Raw genomic sequence first — 18,399 nt, 5'->3', positions numbered from 1 at the left:
TTTATTAATAATTAATAAATTTATTATTAGTGAAATTATATTTATTTATTTATTTATTTAATAATTAAGGATATTAAAAAAATTAAAACAAAAAAAATTATACTAACGACTAGCACTGTCTAAAAGTAATACTGGATATTATAGGTTTGGCAAGTGCTATCCATTTCTTTTAAAAAAGAATAAGTTATATTATTAAAAAATTAATTTTTATTATATAAATTTTTTATTTTTTTTTAAAAGTACTTCCACATTTTATAGTTGAAAATATAATTTATCGAATAAAAATATCAAATATTTTTCTCATAGGAAAATCACAAATTAGAAAAGGACAGATGGGGGGCGCCGCTCTACGTGGGTTCCAACGTGTCCACGAAGAAGCATGTGAACCTCGCGCTTCATTGAAAACGAAAATTGAAATGAAAAATGATGTATTTAAAGAAAAATTTATAAAAAATTTATTTTTTTGCGTTGAAAATTATAAATTATAAATTTTTTTAAAATAAAATATAAGTAAAAATGGTGCAACGACACGACGGGTAGATTGGGGTTGGGATTTTAATTATGGGGCTCGTGGGGTCGGAGATCGAACTGGGCCCAAGTCCCAACTTCCCTCTCGCAACAAACCGCGCCCATCTCCTCCGCTGCTACATTTCTTCACCCACCCCCCCCCCCTCTCCCCGGGCGATCATTGACAGAGAGAAAGCGGTCACACGCGCAGACGAGCGAGAGAGGGGAGCAAGACCGAGAGTGTTACAAAAATGATACCGCAGCAGTGGGCGCCGCCTTGCGGAAAAGAGTGCACGAACAAGTATGCAATGCTGACGCAGATTCCATGTAATTCACTTTCTGAGTTCTACCTTCATAATTTCTTTTTGAAAATTGATCTGTAATTTTATAAATCTTTTTGGTTAATGTGTATTGTACTTGGCTTAATTTGTTTCTTTATTGACATTATAATTTTATTAAATATCTCTTTATTTAGTACAGTCATGAATGTCTGAGCAGAAACTTGGTTGCCCCTTTCTTCCTTGTGGAGTTTCCATTCCATCTTTTTGTCATCGGATTGCTCTTTAGGTGAGCAACAGGGCGCATAGTCCAATTTTGCTTTGGGTTAGGAATTGGCATACACAATTATAAGTCAACTTAAAAAAAAAAAAAAGGAAATGATATGCTAATCTCAGAGTGTAGATGCATTAAGTCTATAGCGCAGAGCAATGTATGCTAACACAAAGGAGCACCCTCGGCGGCCATTAATGAACTCTTTCCCCTTTTTCATGGGAAATTCATGTTAGTGCATGCATTGGCTGTAGTTAAACACTCTCGCCTTCTTTGAACGATGCTATGCAATGAAATTTGAATTGTGAGCTTGTTGGTAGGATTCACTATAAACCCAATTGTATGAAATATAAACTTTAGTGCATATATGGTAAGTTTTTCAGTGCTCAAAGACAAAATGTTAGTTGTAGGAAGAGACTTTATAGCGAGTAGGAGTTCAAATCATATAGGTTGTACAGGGGTCTTGCTCCAACCTTGAAGTGAGTTAATAAAGTTATCTATGTATTATTTTTCTTATAAAAAAAGCAGTAGAAAGAGACTTATAAGCTAATTCTCAATATCTGAATACTAATCTCTATTAGTTAGGTATCAGAAGTAGAAAGAGATAGGTATCAGAAGTAGAAAGAGATTCCATCGAAGAGAACATGGCTTTCAATCGGTTGCCTATGGAAGGAGTCAAGACAATGATGATCTGATTTAATTCTATTTTTTGCTTTCTTAGAATGTTTGCAACCTATTTGTAATATTCACTGTGGTTAAGATTTCATTTTTCTTTGGGTGAATTCTTAAATGCTTTACCCATTTTGACCTTTTCCAATCCATTGTGTTGTCATTGCTTCGCCCTTGGCTAGTACTATTTGTTCTTCGTTTTTCCATTTTTACTCGAATGGTAATAATTCATCCATACCAAAACAAGGAATATTCAATTGCTCCTTTACTCTTTTGTTTCCCTTTATCGATTGTTCTTCAATCAAACTGCAGTGCATCCGTACAACCTCAACCAGACACAATTACTGCCAACGTCCCCCACCTCTCTCTCCCCCCCCCCCCCCCCCCCCCCCCCCCAAAAAAAAAAAAAAAATCTTTCCTGGTTTCCCAGATTATATCCCATAGACGTAGCCTAAGCATTTTTTAATAGGTCAGTGTAGCCTATATACATTTTGGAGTTGGAAAGTAGTTTTTCTTATATCGATCTTTTCAGCAGTTCTGTCATAGATGGATAAGAGGTTCTGCCACAGTAGAGGCGCTCTTGGCTTGTTGGACAAATCTAGGAGGTATTCCACAAATCAAAGCCGTGTGGAGGATGGTTCCTATTTGTATTTATGGTGCTTATGGTAGGAGCGAAATGACAGGACGTTTGACAGGACGTTCGAAGATAAGGAGAGATCTTTTGAGGATCTTAGATCTTTTTTTGTTAGAATGTTATTCCTATGGGCCATAGCTATAGATTTTAATGGTTTAGACCTGCATGATTTTCTTGTTTCCTTTTCTTCATCCTAGATAGGTGTTTCCTTTCGTATACCATCTTGTGTACTTGGGCTATGCCTATTCTATTAATACAATCATTTACTTATAAAAAAAAAGATGGATATGCGGGTGTTCATTTCTTATTAGCAGCGATTCACAGCCATCTATGTTATTTTATTATGAAATCTAATCATGCATGAGCTGAGCAATTAATTCAAGCTGTTCTATCGGTGGGGCTATCCACCAGTTGACTTGCTTCATGCAAGATTATTTGAAACTATCAAACCTTCAGTCTATCTTTAATCGCACCAATATCTGAATCTAATGCATAGACTGGGTTGTTTTCAAGTTATAATCTTTTTGAAGTCTTTGTTCTTGATTTTTTCCACAATAATCATTGCTCTTTTAATATAAAAAATTACTGATTGCATCCTGCTTGGTTTTTATTGTAGGGCGAGTATTTTGCAAAAAGGGGTGTGATGCTGATGCAGAGACGTGGGAAGAATGTAAGTTTTCTTTCTTCTTTGTATCAATGTTGCTTGTGAATCAGCCCCTTTGTTTTTTCATTTCAAGTCAGATTTGAAAGTTTTCATCTCTGGAACTTATCAGCATATCATTGCTAGAAATTCCTTTTTATGTGGGTCCCAGATTTACTTACTTTTTTAAAAGGGAGTGCGCGGGGTTTGCACATCCTAGGACTGCAAATATCGTTTCTCATTAGGAAATAATGGTGAACTACTGTCTACTGGTGAGCTAATGCCAAACTTGACAAGATATTTGCATGAACCAAACTAACCATGTAAAAAAGCATCCTAAGAACAAAAAAATATCAAGTCTATAAAAATCTCTGAATATATACATAATAATATTCAAAGTCTTAACAAATACAAAGAGATAGAAAACTACAAACATAAGCATCTTGAAGGCAGCCTCAATGCACTAGTGTCGCATACTCACAACAAAGGAATCTAAAATACAAACTCAAGAGCACAACCCTACCAAAACAGAAAGCAAGGCTTGTCTAACCCAAACCACAAAGGTGACCAACAGGCTTGTCTCGAGTGGAGAAGGGGTGGGTTATGGGATTTTTGGTCTGTTTACCAAACTGCCAACTAATGTCTCCTTAATATTTCACAAAGTCCAACCAAAACTGCCTATATGCCCTTATGTGCTTTAACAGTCACCACAATATCTCTAGAGGGTCTTATAAAAACGAAATGTTGTACAAGCACCCCTCTAATAGAACAGAAATTAAATTACTTCCCCATCAATTACATGTAGCTTGTTTGGGCTATTCCAGCTACTATATGGGCTTAGTCCTTTAAATTTCAGAATTTTTCTATGTATTAGATGATATTGAGCCCTCGACTTTCCCCATTAAAGGGGAGAAACACTGGGCTACAAATTCCATTAGTGCTTGACTTAACTCTTGAAATTGATGCCTTTAAAAATTACTCTTGGTTAAGTTTTGCTTTGCCGTTTCTCAGTTGAGTGATTGAGCCATCTATTGAACGTTGATTTGTAGTATGTAATTGGTTTGAAGAGTTATGTTACCAACACAAAAAGGTGCATTTATTACTTGGGGAGCCAGGAGTCCAATTTTTCTTATAGTTGTTTATAAGCTTCACATGATAAGATCATTGCAGGCTTGGAGGAGTGCAATGAGTTATGCTATAAGGACCCTGTATTAAAGGACCGCCAGTGGAGTGCCTACATTGACCGTTCTCCTGGAGCTGCCAGCCACTCAGAGGCACTTTCTCTATCACCTGTGGTTCTTTTGCATTTCCTTTCTATTTTTCAAGATCCCGAATGCTGCGATTTATTTTAGCGCTTATACTGCTTTTATGGTTAAAGCCTTCACAGTTCACATTAAGCTGCCTGGTGATTATCCTCTTTTTTTTTTTTTTTTCTTTGGTTGTTAGTGTGGACTTATTTGTGATTTTACCTTTCAATCAAATGGGAATTCAATTTTAAGTTATTTTTACTAATACTCTTTTTACTTGTCAAAAAAGAAAAAATATTTTTATTAGTACTGTGGTAGGTAACGGCCAATGACATCTCCCTTTGGTTAAATTCGCAATTTCAAAGTAATCGATTGACTTTGGGGCAGGGGACTAGTGGAGTATAATGTGGTAATAGTAATGACTGACACTTAAAAAGAAGGTATGGTAATGAGAGACAGATTAGATAAAGGTTCAGTTGTTTGGTTACGGTACTGTGTATTCTTTCACTCCTATAATCTGAAGTTCAGAGCTTTTTTTAGGCACAAAAAATCCTTGGAAATTTTGTTCTTGAACTCTTGTGATTTCTAAATTGAAGTAATTTGTGGGCCTTAGAAGAGGACTTGAGTACTTGTCAAAAAAAAAAAAGTAAAAAAGAAGAAGAAGAAGAGGGTTTGAGTGACATCATGTAAATTGAAGTGACATGGCAATTGATTATAGATTTGGAGTGTCCTGGCGGTGCCCAGATTTGGGAGATCACTCAAAGGACAGTTGAATGAAGTTAATTGTGAATCTTAAAAAAAATGGATGACTTATATTGTATGTTGGGGTGTTTTTTTGTTCTTTCTTTGGAAATGCATTGTTAACCCGTCCCAACTTCTTGCAAGAAATGTTCCTTTGTCACCTTGACCCAAACAACCTGTCCACTCTGCATCTTGCTTCTACAACACCAGAAACTCAGATGCCTTCTATATTGTGGTTATCATTCTCTTGGAATTTGTAACTACTACACTTAATTAGAGCTCTTCAGCAGCCACAATATACACAAGTTTGTCAGATAAGATGGCTTTATGAACCTACTGTACTTGTTGCTCTGCTCAATAAAGCATACCTAACAGATCCAATGCTTTATTTTACAAGTTAAAGAAATTACATTTGATGCTGAATACGAAGGCTCTGGATTTTAGGAGAAAGCCAGTATTAAGATTGCACAATACAAAAGTACTTCGTATATAGAAATGCTTTACTTACTGTTGGAATTTAGCATTTCTATAACAATAATGTCATTCTTTAGACAACTTGTTATTATCAATATAGGATTTATCTGGTTAAAAACTTTGTAGTTGTACTTGATGCTCTTCAATCATTCTTTTAGTTTTCAAATTGTGGAAATGCATGACATGGAAGCAAAGAACATTAGCATTGCTGAACACGCTTATTATAGATTGTTTATCATTTCTCTATACAGGAGTGTTTTCGTGCTTGCGTATCTGGCTGTGGTTACAAGGTTAGTATGTTCTCGGTGATATGAGCTTTTGGTTTCACTGAAGAATTCTTTTGCAGAATATTAATAGATGCAGCACTTCTATTAGATGGCTGGTTCCTTGTACAAAAGTGGCACTGGATCATTTGCATTTTTTTCTTAATGCCTGTCACCCATGAACTTTTGCATGCACGTTGTGCTTTGCATTGTCAATGGGCTTTATGGTCTCGCCAGTAATGATGTGAACTTGATGAATTTGATTAGATCTGGCTTTTTAAATTGAAGAAGAAGGACATGGGTATGTACCCCTAGTTTGATTCAGTGGTTTCTGTCTTGTAAGGATTTCGGTCACAATCGTTTGTGTGGCAGTTAACTTTTCTACCCCCCTCTTCCCCAGACTCGTTTCATTTTCTCTTCCACTCACATCACCATCATTAAGAGTGCTAGAGATGCACAATAAACTGGCAGTTTATATGATTCTAAATTTTAATTACGCACATAGGGATGATGGATTGGGGTTTTTCTTGTTTAATTTCCCAATTTCTGGTCATTACTAGAGAATCAATTTATTTTGGACCTTCGGTGCACTACTTTGCTAGTATATTCCTATAAATTTGATGCACGAATTCACTGGATTAAAGTTATCTTTTTTTAACTGCAGTAACTCAATGATATATATTTTACTTTGCAGTTTGATATTCCTTCAAAGGAAGTTGATAAAGTTCGTCCGCACAGGCCACCTAAGCCTCCCCCTGTCCCAAAGCCCATTCGACCACCTGTTGATTCCAATGTGACAGCTGAAGACGTACTTAGCACTTCTGCATAACGAGAAACCAGGCATAGTGTTGCTGACGAAATATCAGAAACTAACAAATTGGTGAGCATTGCAGGAACATTCGTTTTGGCCACATAAGTTCAGATCAGTTCTACCTTAGGCTCTCTCTGTTAGCTGAAGTACATCTTTTTTATTCCTCATTGGGTTCCTCAATCTTCATATCACCTAGCAACTGGCACTCATTCCTTTTTTATAAGCATACCCTGGGTAACCAAAGTGCAGTTTGGGTCTCTGTTCAATATTGATGGAGACAGAGAAGTAACTGGTAGATTTTGTACCAAGTTTCATGTTAGGAATATTTGGTCAATTATGCTTCATCCAGGTAGAAATTTGGCATATCTATTTTTTTTCAGAAATAACCACCTGTATTATGATAAACTTTGGACTAGCCCCATCCTATATAAATTCCGTCCAACCTAGTTTAATGAGATTGTGTTTTTATATTTATATACGTCTTATGCTGTGTGCTTCATCCTTTTTATGTAGTCTTTGGCAAGGTAAAATTTCTGCATCCGTCGTTCTCGATAGGTCTTTGATGGGAAAAAGGCTATAGCATTATCATGCATGACAAAGGGAGATATGCAAGATGAAAGGAAAAATTAGTTGACAAAAAAAAAAAAAAAAAAAAAAAAAGAGAGAGAGGCTTGATTTTACTGACAAATATGAAATGAAAAATTCTATATACCAAACTATCATCTCACTAAATAAAATGTGTCACGTTTATCATCATTGAATGATTATTTATTGGATGTATCTTTATCATCTAATAGTGATGAATGTGTCATATTTTACTTGATAGGATGAGAGTATGGTGTATAATATTATTCAAAACGGAAAATCTCACCTAGCAAGTAGTCTTATCGACAAAACTTTTCTAGGATTTAACAAAATCTTGCTTTATGTGCAAAGATGCCTAAAACAACAAACATTGATGGCTAGACTTACTTGAGAAAATCAAAGCCATTATGATTATGGGGTGTGCAAGGCAGATGTTGCTGCCTCTTTGGTAGATGTTGCAGATTAAAGTTTGTCTACAATACTTTTCGAAGCTCAGGGTGGATACAAACAAGCCACGTCTTGCGAAAGGCCCTTGGCTTTATTGCTGCTTTTACAAGTTTATAACATAAAGAAAACAGAAAAGAAAAGAGCAATATGTTGCAAACTAATTAATATCACCACTACAGTGGTCTAGTTTCGAATCGTTTCAGGCACCTTTGCATAAATATCAAATTTAGCGGCACACTTCAAAGGATAGCATTAATCCGGCCATGGCTCCTTTATCCATCTTTTGCATCTCCCCTTGCACCTTGAAGATGGAGGGACGTTGATCGAAAATCTAAGAAAATGAGTAATGCCATAAGCGGAAAAACTTTTAGGCCCTATTTGGATATATAAATAGTTTCATCTCATCCTTATAATTTTTTCAAATTCTCACACAATATATAATAAACAATTCAACTTTTTTAAATATCAAAACAATAATAATATTATAAAATAATATTATAAAAATATTTTATTCAATTTTCAATTCATCTCATCTCATCTTCCAAAAGCTTAATATATTAAATTTAAAACTTTTCTAGGATTTAAGAAGGAAAAAAAGAAAAAAAAAGGTTAAAGTTGATCAAAATGTTGCTGCCCAGGATCGAACTGGGGACCTTTAGTGTGTAAGACTAACGTGATAACCACTACACCACAGCAACTTATCCTTCACTATTAAAAATTGTTGGTAAAATCACATACTTTCGGGTTCGCTTATTTCCGCCTCGACCGGTATTTGAGAGGGGCGAAATTTCATCCCACGTCGGGACAAAAGGAGATGAGATATCGATGGTCATGTCACCGGCATAAGAAGCCTCTAAGGCCCAAACATATAAAAGGACAGAGAGACCCTTGTTTCGAAGAAATTTCCCTACCTCCTCCCATCATGCCTCTCATGATTTCTACACTAGCATTGTGGCACCTAAGTTCTTAAAGAAATAACATTTCTTTCACCAGTTAACAAAACCCCCCAACTTTGTCCTACTATATGGGCAACTGTTGTGAGGGAGTTTAATTTTTGTCTCTACAAGTTCCCATATTTGGACTCGTTTCTTTTTAAGATAAGATGAGATGAGATTAAAATTAAAAATTGAATAAAATATTATTAGAATATATTTTTTTAATGTTATTTTTATTTTTGAATTTAAAAAAGTTGAATTGTTTATTTTATTTTATATGAAAATTTAAAAAATTTATAATGATTAGATGAGATAAGATGAGATGAGTTGAGTTGAGATGAATTGTAAAAACAAATGAGACCTAATTTCTTTAAGATAAAGGTAATATTGTATAGAGTTAGACTACTTACAAGTCAGTATATTTTACGTCACCTATCGTGAGACCTATTATAATTATAAAAACGTCCAAGCATAGATATTTTTTATTAATTAATGCAATAGACTTCTACATAAGTAAGGTGGTATGTTTAATGTATTGATATATGGGCTTGGAAATAGAATTTATGAATCAACACAGTCGTTAATAATATTGATCAATAAACCAACTTCTGTCTCTGTCTGCTTTTCGTACATAAACCAAGTTCGATCTTAATTTTGGTTGTAAATCTTGCAATACCGTGTTCCTCACTTTCTCCAAGAGACTTGAGAAGTTGGCCACGGGTTGTCACAATGGGAAGTATTGCGAAGACTTGCCTAAGGTCATTGCTGAAAGTTGCGAATTCCGCTATGGGTATAGTGGGGATTATGCTGATTCTGTATAGTTGTTGGATGATTAGAGTTTGGCAGAGAGATTCATCCCATGTTGATTATAGTTCTACTGGTCCGTGGTAAGGTAGTTCTTTGTCATTCTTCCTTGTCTTTGCCTTAGCCTGTCTGGTCATTCTTCAAGTGAATTTAGTGCTCCAATATTGTTTCTGGGAGCTTGGAACAATGGCATTATTAGATTCTTGCTTGCTTCTGCACTGGTTTTAGGTTGATTTTATTTGCAAAAGCTTAACTTTCACCCCATAAGAATGATATACTTCCTTTTCCCTTCATTCCGTGATTACATCAACAATGAATGCTGATCAATATTTTGGTAAACTAATGTTCAGAAGAATTTATTTGTTCTATATCTTTCGAGTATTGAAACTTAATCAGATTTACTTGTTATTGATGCTCAGTTAGCAGTATAATCTGTCTTGAAATTTGCAGGTTCATGTACACTTTTCTTGGAATTGGTGTTACCATGGGTGTGATAACTTGCCTAGGCCATATTGCTGCCGATAGTGCACACGGTTATTGCCTCTCTTGTGTATCCTTCTCAATTATTGCATATCCTTGCGCAGATAATAGGAGCATGTTTTGTGACTAAAAGTGGATCCCTAAATAAAATGTTTTCGAAAGTCACAATTTTGAAGGTGGTTTTTAACTGTCAATGGGTTTATGTTCCTGAAAACATGATATATGTATGGTTTTCATTGAAATTAGATCTAGAACACCATATATAGTAGCTTCGTTTTCTGTGTAAGATGTGTCCCCACTTTCAGGCTCATGCCTCTTTAATATTGTTAGCCTTAAATCAACAAAGTATGTGGTGATTATCAGTTTTCTTCTACTATTGGAAACTGCAATGTCAGCAGATATACTCCTGAATTCTGACTGGGAGAAGGTGATTTTATCTTGATTGCTGTCATACTTTCTTCCCAATTTTTCTTTTCCACATTTGACATGTAAATTTGTTTCTCAACTTGAACTGCTATGACAATCTACATCAGGATTTGCCTGAGGATCCAACTGGGAGGTTCCATGACTTCGAAGATTTTGTGAAGTCAAACTTCGATTTTTGCAAATGGATAGGCTTTATGATCATCTTAGCTCAGGTAATAAATACATTGACCTTAATGTGGTTGCGCAAGAAAAGATGAAGGGTCTCAGTTTTTTCTTAAACCGTGTCTGCAGTGTGCGTGTGTATATTTATGGAGTCTACTGCACTAGTTGAACTAAATTTGCTTCCTTTTGCCTATCAACAAAAGAAAAGGCAGGACCTATTCAGTCAGGCTTTTATGCAAATGTTTACAGGGAAATGTGATGGTTCAGAATTACACAAACATAACCAACATGCAATTGGGGACTCATTTTTATGTGCCATTCATGCCAGCTTGTTCAAAGATATTTTCCTTAGACCTGAATGCACATGTCCTTCACCTGCAGGGATTTTCGATTCTGTTGGCAGTAGCTCTGAGAACTCTAGGGCCATCCTATTATAACTATGATTCTGATGGGGATTATGCTCCCGAGAGGCTTCCGCTCGTAAACAATAAAGTTCAACCTCCACCTTACGTTAAGGATCCGTCTGATCCTCGTTCTGCCATCAATTATAACACCTGGAATGTAAGTTTTCATTCTCAACTTCCATAACCCATACCTAACTCCTTGGTTTTTTCAATTTTTTTCAATGGGCATTAAGATTTCTTCTGTTTTTTTAATAAATTTTTAATGGTTATATTGATGGCCTTCTCAGGCAAACAAGTGAAGAGACCAGTGCAAGATTTTCTTGTAAGGAGCATATGAGAGAGGGAGTAATCATTTTGGCATTTGATGGCGAGTTTGACGTTTAGGTGGAGGACTCTGATATAAGCGAAGATGATGAAATTTTGGTTGAATGTGCGCTCTAGAGCTTTTATAGTGGATGTAACAATGTATAAGTAACACTTGCATGTTAATGTTTGTTTCTATTTTCCTTATGATGCAGTCTAGGAAGTTCATAGCAGAAAAATCTCCCTCTAAACTTTTCTTGTAAATCAAATCTTGACAAGTAAGTGGTGTGGAATGTGTGTTTTCCATATTGGCTTGCAAGTAGAATTTTTCATAAATAAAAGGCAGAAAAAATATGCTTAATTTTACAAATAATCAAACCAGTCAAAGAAAGCACGGATTGGCAACATAAACCAAATAAACAAGACTTCTGCATTGTCAACGAATAAACAAACAAATTTCAGCCTACAACTACAGCACTCCACAGAGATGTTATACATAATAGCAAATTAGAGAGAAAATAAATATTGCCAATCCAGGGGAGGACAAAAAATATGGAACAAGTAGTATAGAATAAAAAGAACTATTCAGATTTTGTTGCCTTTCTCTTCATTCGGCTAAACGGACCAACTGCCCGGTCCATGATATACATGTAAATGACCTGACTCCAAGATTTATATGACTCTAAACCCTCATAATACTCCGGTGCGATCTCCTTCACCTTGTAGAGCTTGCTCCCAGGAATTCTGGGGAAATCATGGTGCTCATTGTGGTATCCCACACACCATGTCATAAGATTCAGGGGGCCATAGTAAGAATATGTCTCCTGGTCAGGCTTGAAAACATAATGTTCTGAAATAAAGTGACCAGCCATTGGGTGCATCCCACCCCCAACGAATGTCGAAAGAATCAAATAGGCAAAAGATTTCCAGCCCCAAAAGTAAACCATGGCTGCATCCAGGGCTATCTGAACAAATAAATTGATGAACTCCCAATAACCAGGAGGTTTTGGTTTCAGAAATAGAGGCCGGAGAGCATAGAAGAAGAGTTGGAAGATGACCCATATGCTTTTAGAAACAACATTTGTCACAAGATGGGCTTCAGTACAGCTTGGGATGTCCATATCAATGCCATCTACTCCTTGGAAGCGATGATGTTCAAGGTGGTATTTTTGAAATGTGACAGACATCGGCACACCAATAGGGAGGTTAGCAAAAATCCCGAGCCAACGGTTGTAGACTGGAGTTGAGAAGGCAAGATTGTGGCTGAGCTCATGGATGGCTAAGAATAGGTTGTGGTTGAGAAAAGAGCCAAAGAAGTAGGCAATTGCCAGTATTTTCAGCCAGCCAGCATTATGAAGAAAAGTAGCAGTCCACAGCTGAAGCAAAACAGCAACCAAAACCTGCGGCACCACAATTACAAGGAAATGAAACAGAAAGTTTGATATCAATAGCTGACATGTTCAAGTAGGTCTCAATATACTATAAAGAATAACAAAAATCTTAAAGGAGAAACTATCAATGCAAAAATTGAGAAAGCTTTAGGAAACCAGGCACTTGAGAACTTCTTGGAACGCAGAGATCTCAGATTTACTCTTTTGTTTCTTACAAGATAGAGGATAAAATAGGACATACGAGAACAGAAAGCACTTATACAATGAGGTCTCATTAAACCCTTCGAAAATTTTCATAATTTGGTGGATTCGGAAGTGGCATAGTTTTCATAATTTTTCAATCAGCAAATAGATCCAAAGTGAACTAAATTTTCAATGGGAGAAATTTAATAATGGCAATCCATGGCGTGACTTGGAACATATATTAGAGAAAACAGATCCAAAATTACAAGCATAATCAAATGCAGATTCTGAGATTCATCAAACATTATGAACACATGGATTAAAACTGCACCGTCAATTGATAATAGTATATTCCCGCAGACACCGTCAAATATAATTCTAAACAATCACAAGCCTGACGGATAAGACTGATATAATGGCATAAGAAACGAAACCCAGAAGTCCAATTAGAGTACGAACAAACATTAAGCATAAATCATCCCAATAAAACTCATGGCTTAACCCACATTGTATCAGATCCATACCCAACGGGGAAAAACATACAACCGCGTAAATAATAAATTCAAATTGTAGAGTGATAGAAACAGATAGACACTGAGAGAGAAGATAGTAAGAGGACCTTGAGGAAAGCCCAGGGGTCGGGGCCGAAAAGGTCCTTGATCTGTGGGTACTGAGAGAGAATCTGGCGGCGCCTGGAAGCGTGGGGCTCGTCCGTGTACGACCAGAAGAAGTCCGTGGCCATTACTCCCTCCGCTTCTTTCTCTTCCCCTCTAACCCCCATATCTTTTCTCTTCTCTTCCGGTCCTTTCCCTTCCGTTCTCAACGTGGGAGACGATATTCTCTCCCTCTCCTCACGCTGACTGTGAAGCTGATGAATCTGAATGATCTGTGACTCTTTTAGGACTTAAAATTTAGAGCAGACCGTTTCGTCCGGACCTCTTGCCGTGGGACATGGGCCAACGTCTTTCCAATTTTAGGATTTATTCAGGGAAGTTTCGTAATAATAGAGTTAAAAGGTTAGGTTTGGATATTGTTAAAATGAGATGAATTAAGATAAAAGTTGAATAAAATATTATTAAAATAATATTTTTTAATATTATTATTATTTTAAAATTTGAAAAAGTTAAATTGTTTATTATATTTTATGTGTAAATTTGTGAAAGTTGTAATGATGAGATGAGATGGATTGAGAGTGTTTTTTAATCCAAACTGAGCTAATTAAGGAGTGATTTGGATTCAGAGATGAATTGAGACGGTTTGTGAATAGTAAAATAAAAGTTGAATTGTTTATTCTATTTTATGTGAAAATTTAAGAAAATTGTATTTATGAGATGAGATGAGTTAATGTGGATTTTGAATTGAAACGAGCCCTTAAAAAGATTGAATTGTTTTTTTATTTCTTGTTTAAAATTTTTGAAAAGTTGTAATAATTAATTTTAAAATGTTTATATTTAAATTATATTTGAAAATGAGATGATATGAGATCTATTTCTAAACCAACCAAAGTTACTGAGTCGAAATATATGGATCATAAAATTTCTTCCCATTCGGATCTCCTGAAATTCCCATTCAGCACTTCTTTTAAGAGCTTTCCATAATTTCTGCCAAAAGTCAATACAATATCTATTGTTTTTTTTTTTTTTTTTTGCAAGTTACTACCAGATTATATTAAAAAAGAATCCTGAGTACAACAGCTAGAGTTTAAGTCTCAGTATCATAATTATACAGATAAGAGTGGATGATCTTTTCCACTATGAAAAGACAGTAAAGAGGGGGGAATTTAGATTAGGAGGATATTACCATAGGCTTGCGTTGCCACTGCCCACAGCGCCAAATTATGCACGTATCGGTTTTTAGACCAATGAATTTTCTTAACTTTTCAAGCTTCGAAAAATAGGAGATGATGCTTTAAATCCTTAATGATAGGGCTTGTGGTCCAGTCTTCTTCATCTGCAGAATTGAAAATTGCTGCTATTGTGGTGTTCGAGTCGCCTTCCAAAATAATTTTTTTCATCCCCAATCTCTTTGCTTCTGATACTGCCATCAAGGTTGCCATTGCTTCACCAAGATTTGGACTCACATTGGGAATGTGGTATGTGAGAGCAAATATGAGTTTTGTAGAATCATTCCAACACAAAGAAGCAATCTTGTTGCCCTTATCTCTGACTGCCACATCAAATTTAATGAGAAAAAAATCAGTTGGATAATTATCAGCCTTCATTGACTTTTGATTATCAACTTCTATCCAGGCTGCTAAGTGATGGTGAAATGAATTTTTAACAGAATCAACAAAGTCAATAGGGAAAGGGAGAATGAAGACCAGATTGTGGACTTTTTTGTTTCTAAGAAACCAAAGGTGATCTATTGCAATTGTGGCAAAAATTTGAAAAGAATGAGTATCTTCCCCTGAAATTTTAAGGATATCTGAAGGATTAAGAATGGTTTTCATCCAGATATTACAAGGATACCTAGCAAAGTATGATATATCAATAGGCCATTTTGAGTGCCTCCAAAGAACTCTAGAATAAATGCAATTGAGGAAAAGATGAGAAATATCTTCTGCTTCGGTGCTACATAGAGGACAGACAATTTGCTCTTCATCAAGAAGAATTACATTATTAATCTTGGCTTTGGTGGGCAAGATATTATGGCTAACTTTCCAGAGAAATAATTTCAACCTATCTTGCAGTTTTAATTTCCAAAGAATTTTCCAGTTTAAAGGCTGATTGATTGGAAAGGAAGAATTTTCTTCATTAACTAGTGAAGCATATGCTGACTTAACCGAAAATTTTCCAGAAAAATGATGAAGCCATTTGATTTTGTCTTGAACATGATGAAAATTGTAATTCGCCAATAGGATTTTTTGAATCTCTCTTGATGAATGTTCCGAGAAAAGAGTGTTTAGAAGAACGGTATTCCAACGTCTTGGTTCTTCTAAGATGAGTTCAGATACAATCATGCTATGATCCGGAGCAAAGGGAATGTTTGGATTCTTATGAGGAATATAAGCAATGATGGAAGGGACCCAAGGGTCTAACTAGACTTTAGTGGAATAGCCATTGTTGATTTGAAAACTAATTCCAGACTTCAGCAAATCTCTCTACTTTAGCAGACTCTTCCAAAACTAAGAATCGGTCGATTTGGGAGATATTTCCAGGAGAGATCTGGAATCTAAATATTTTTTTGAAATAGCTTCTTTCCATAGACTGGATGATCCATTGATGATGGACCAAGCATGCTTAGAAAGAATAGCATAATTGAAAAGAGACATGTTTTTTAAACCGAGACTTCATGGATTTGGGAAGACAAATGGATTTCCAGGATTTGGGAGTAAATTTCTTATTCTCAGTATCCTTATAACCCCACCAGAATCTACGGAAAAGAGTGTCCATTTTTTTGTTGTTTCTTTTGAAAGCAGGGCTGATGACATGACATAGGAAGGGATAGAGATAGCCACAGCTCTAATGAGGACTGTTTTTGCAGCTTGAGAAAGAATTTTTGATTTCCAACCTCGGAGCTTGGATTGAATTCTCTCCATTAAGCCAAGCATAAAGTTCTTTCAATCAGGGCCATTCGAGAGGGGTAAACCAACATATTTGGAATTTGGAGGGGAGATTCTGAATTTGAAAATGTTTTGGATTTTTTGAATGGCGACCCGAGTGGTGTTCTTACTAAAGTGGAGAGAAGATTTGCTCTCATTGATACTTTGACCAGACTTGCTATTGTAATTCTCAAGACAATAAGAAAAATGTTGAGCATTATGAGCAGTAGCAGTTCCAAAAAGGAATAGATCATCAGCAAATAAAAGATGAGAGATAGGAGGCCCACCTCTAGAAAGTTTGATTCCCTTTATACAATTAAGATGTTCCTTTTTTGCAAGAAGTCTTAACAGGACCTCAGTTCCTAAGATAAAGAGGAAGGGGGAAAGTGGGTCATCTTGACGAAGACCCCTTGTTGGAAAAAAGTGACCTTGAGGAGAGCCATTGATAAGGATGGAATAAGAGACAGTTGAAATACATTCCTAGATCCAAGAGATCCATTGTTGGCAAAAACCTGCATGTTTTAAAATGTCCAGCAGAAAGGACCATTCCATTGAATCAAATGCTTTTGCCATGTCAATTTTGATGGCCATGAGACCAAGCCTGCCTATTCTTTTTTTCATATTATGAAAGATCTCTTGGGCCAAGATGGTATTGTCATGAATGAGCCGGTCAGGAATGTAGGCTGCTTGACAAGGAGAGATAATGTTGGGGAGAACATATTTGAGCCTGTTGGCAAGGATTTTTGCTATTATTTTAAAGCAAACATTGGACAAACTAATTGGTCTGAGCTGGTTAATTTCATTGGGATTATCAACCTTGGAGATCAGGACTAAATTTGTGTGATTGAGCTTTTTAAGCAATTTCCCTTGAATGAAAAAACTTTTAAGAACCGCGATGAAATCAACTTTGATGACCTCCCAGAAAGTTTTATAAAACAAACCCGTGAAACCATCAGGACCAGGAGCTTTGGTAGAAGGAAGATTTTTAACAATGGTATAGATTTCCTCTTCATCAGGAATTTTGCAAAGAAAATCATTATCAGCTTCAGAAATTTTGTTAGGAAAAAGATTTTCAAGCTCCTCCGAATGGATGGGATGAGAGGTGGAAAATTTTTTTTTTTGTAATGTTCCTGAATTGGTGTGAAGATAAAAAAGGGGTCAACTATCCAATGGTTCCTACCCAGCTTGAGGCAATTAATGGTATTCCTTCTACGTCTAATGGAAGTGGTGGCATGAAAGAATTTTGTATTGAGATCAGTTGTGGTGAGCCAGGTTACTCTTGATTTTTGCCTCCAAAGAGATTTCTCTATTAAGAACAGCTCATTAATGTTTTCTTTCAAGTCAGCTTCCAGATTATAAGGAAATGGTTGAACTTCATCTCCTTGTAAGGATTGAAGTTCAGACATCAAGACTTTAATTTTGGATTGAATGTGACCAAAGCTGCTATGATTCCAATCTCTAAGAGCTTTTTTGGTAGCTTTGAGTATTTTTGTGAGAATGAAGGAAGGAGTACCATTAAAGGGGGAATTCCAAGCTTTCTTGATGATGGCAAAGACAAAAGGGTCACGCAACCAAAATTTTTCAAACTTGAAGGATTTTGGGAGGCTCATCTTGTTAGCAGTGTCAAGAATGATTGGTGCATGATCAAAAGTAATTCTCGGAAGGGTGGTGAGCGTAGCCTGAGGGAATAAATCTAACCAAGAGATATTAGCAATGCCTTTATCAAGACGCTCACGAATCTGATGGTGACCGGATCTATTATTGGACCAAGTGAATTTTGGTCCTGAAAATCCTAAGTCCACAAGGCCTAATTTTCCATAAAAAGATGAAGATCTTTTGGCTTTGAAGAGTTTCCAAGAGGTTTACCCCCAGATTTTTCTGACTGGGATAGGATGGAATTAAAGTCACCTATTGCTAGATTGGGACTCGAAAAAGAGGAAATAATACCATAAAGAAGTTCCCAAAAAGAATTCTTCTTACGATAAGAAGCGGGACAGTAGACCAAATTTAACATCCACGAGAAATGGCTAGGATCCGAGTACACAAAAACAGAGATAATATTACAGGAAATATGAACAATTTCTATATCAACACTAGGTCGATATAAGAGCAAAAGGCCCCCCAATTACCAGCAGGGGGAAAATACATAGGAAGCATAACCTAGTTTATTCACAATATTATCACAGTCATTAGAAACTAACAA

At 36.1% G+C, this 18,399-nt stretch overlaps 3 protein-coding genes and 1 non-coding gene across 6 annotated transcripts; 2 read left to right on the top strand and 2 right to left on the bottom strand.

The window, feature by feature from the left end:
• Nucleotides 1-542: 542 nt before the first annotated feature.
• Nucleotides 543-7,009, top strand: LOC121266811. 2 transcript variants are annotated; one of them, XM_041170636.1, is made up of 5 exons: nt 547-834; nt 2,976-3,029; nt 4,170-4,273; nt 5,713-5,751; nt 6,419-7,009. In XM_041170636.1, exons 1-5 carry the CDS (start codon nt 759-761, stop codon nt 6,551-6,553), a joined length of 408 nt encoding a protein of 135 aa, XP_041026570.1. In that variant the 5' UTR covers nt 547-758; the 3' UTR covers nt 6,554-7,009. The 2 variants fall into 2 exon arrangements, with proteins under 2 accessions (XP_041026571.1, XP_041026570.1); XM_041170637.1 differs by lacking the exon at nt 5,713-5,751 and having other exon boundaries at nt 543-834.
• A 1,183-nt stretch (nt 7,010-8,192) lies between these two features.
• On the bottom strand, nt 8,193-8,265 carry TRNAV-UAC. The gene has a single exon. It is a non-coding gene; the product is annotated as a tRNA-Val (tRNA).
• A 651-nt stretch (nt 8,266-8,916) lies between these two features.
• Nucleotides 8,917-11,451, top strand: LOC121266810 (tetraspanin-19-like). Of its 2 annotated transcripts, none has more exons than XM_041170634.1 (6): nt 8,917-9,389; nt 9,757-9,856; nt 10,133-10,213; nt 10,320-10,424; nt 10,624-10,935; nt 11,066-11,451. In XM_041170634.1, the coding sequence occupies exons 1-6, from the start codon at nt 9,232-9,234 to the stop codon at nt 11,075-11,077; spliced, it is 768 nt and encodes a 255-aa protein (XP_041026568.1). In that variant the 5' UTR covers nt 8,917-9,231; the 3' UTR covers nt 11,078-11,451. The 2 variants fall into 2 exon arrangements, with proteins under 2 accessions (XP_041026568.1, XP_041026569.1); XM_041170635.1 differs by having other exon boundaries at nt 8,927-9,389; nt 10,756-10,935.
• Nucleotides 11,452-11,494: 43 nt separating this feature from the next.
• On the bottom strand, nt 11,495-13,608 carry LOC121266809 (sphingolipid delta(4)-desaturase DES1-like). Its single transcript, XM_041170633.1, has 2 exons — nt 13,275-13,608; nt 11,495-12,481 (listed from the first exon to the last, which is right to left on the bottom strand). The coding sequence occupies exons 1-2, from the start codon at nt 13,434-13,436 to the stop codon at nt 11,663-11,665; spliced, it is 981 nt and encodes a 326-aa protein (XP_041026567.1). The 5' UTR covers nt 13,437-13,608; the 3' UTR covers nt 11,495-11,662.
• Nucleotides 13,609-18,399: the final 4,791 nt, after the last annotated feature.

Source organism: Juglans microcarpa x Juglans regia, chromosome 5S, assembly GCF_004785595.1.
Source record: "Juglans microcarpa x Juglans regia isolate MS1-56 chromosome 5S, Jm3101_v1.0, whole genome shotgun sequence".
Lineage (NCBI taxonomy): Eukaryota > Viridiplantae > Streptophyta > Magnoliopsida > Fagales > Juglandaceae > Juglans > Juglans microcarpa x Juglans regia.
The sequence above is the reverse complement of the archived record's forward strand: the minus strand, read 5'-3'. Positions and strand labels throughout refer to the sequence as shown.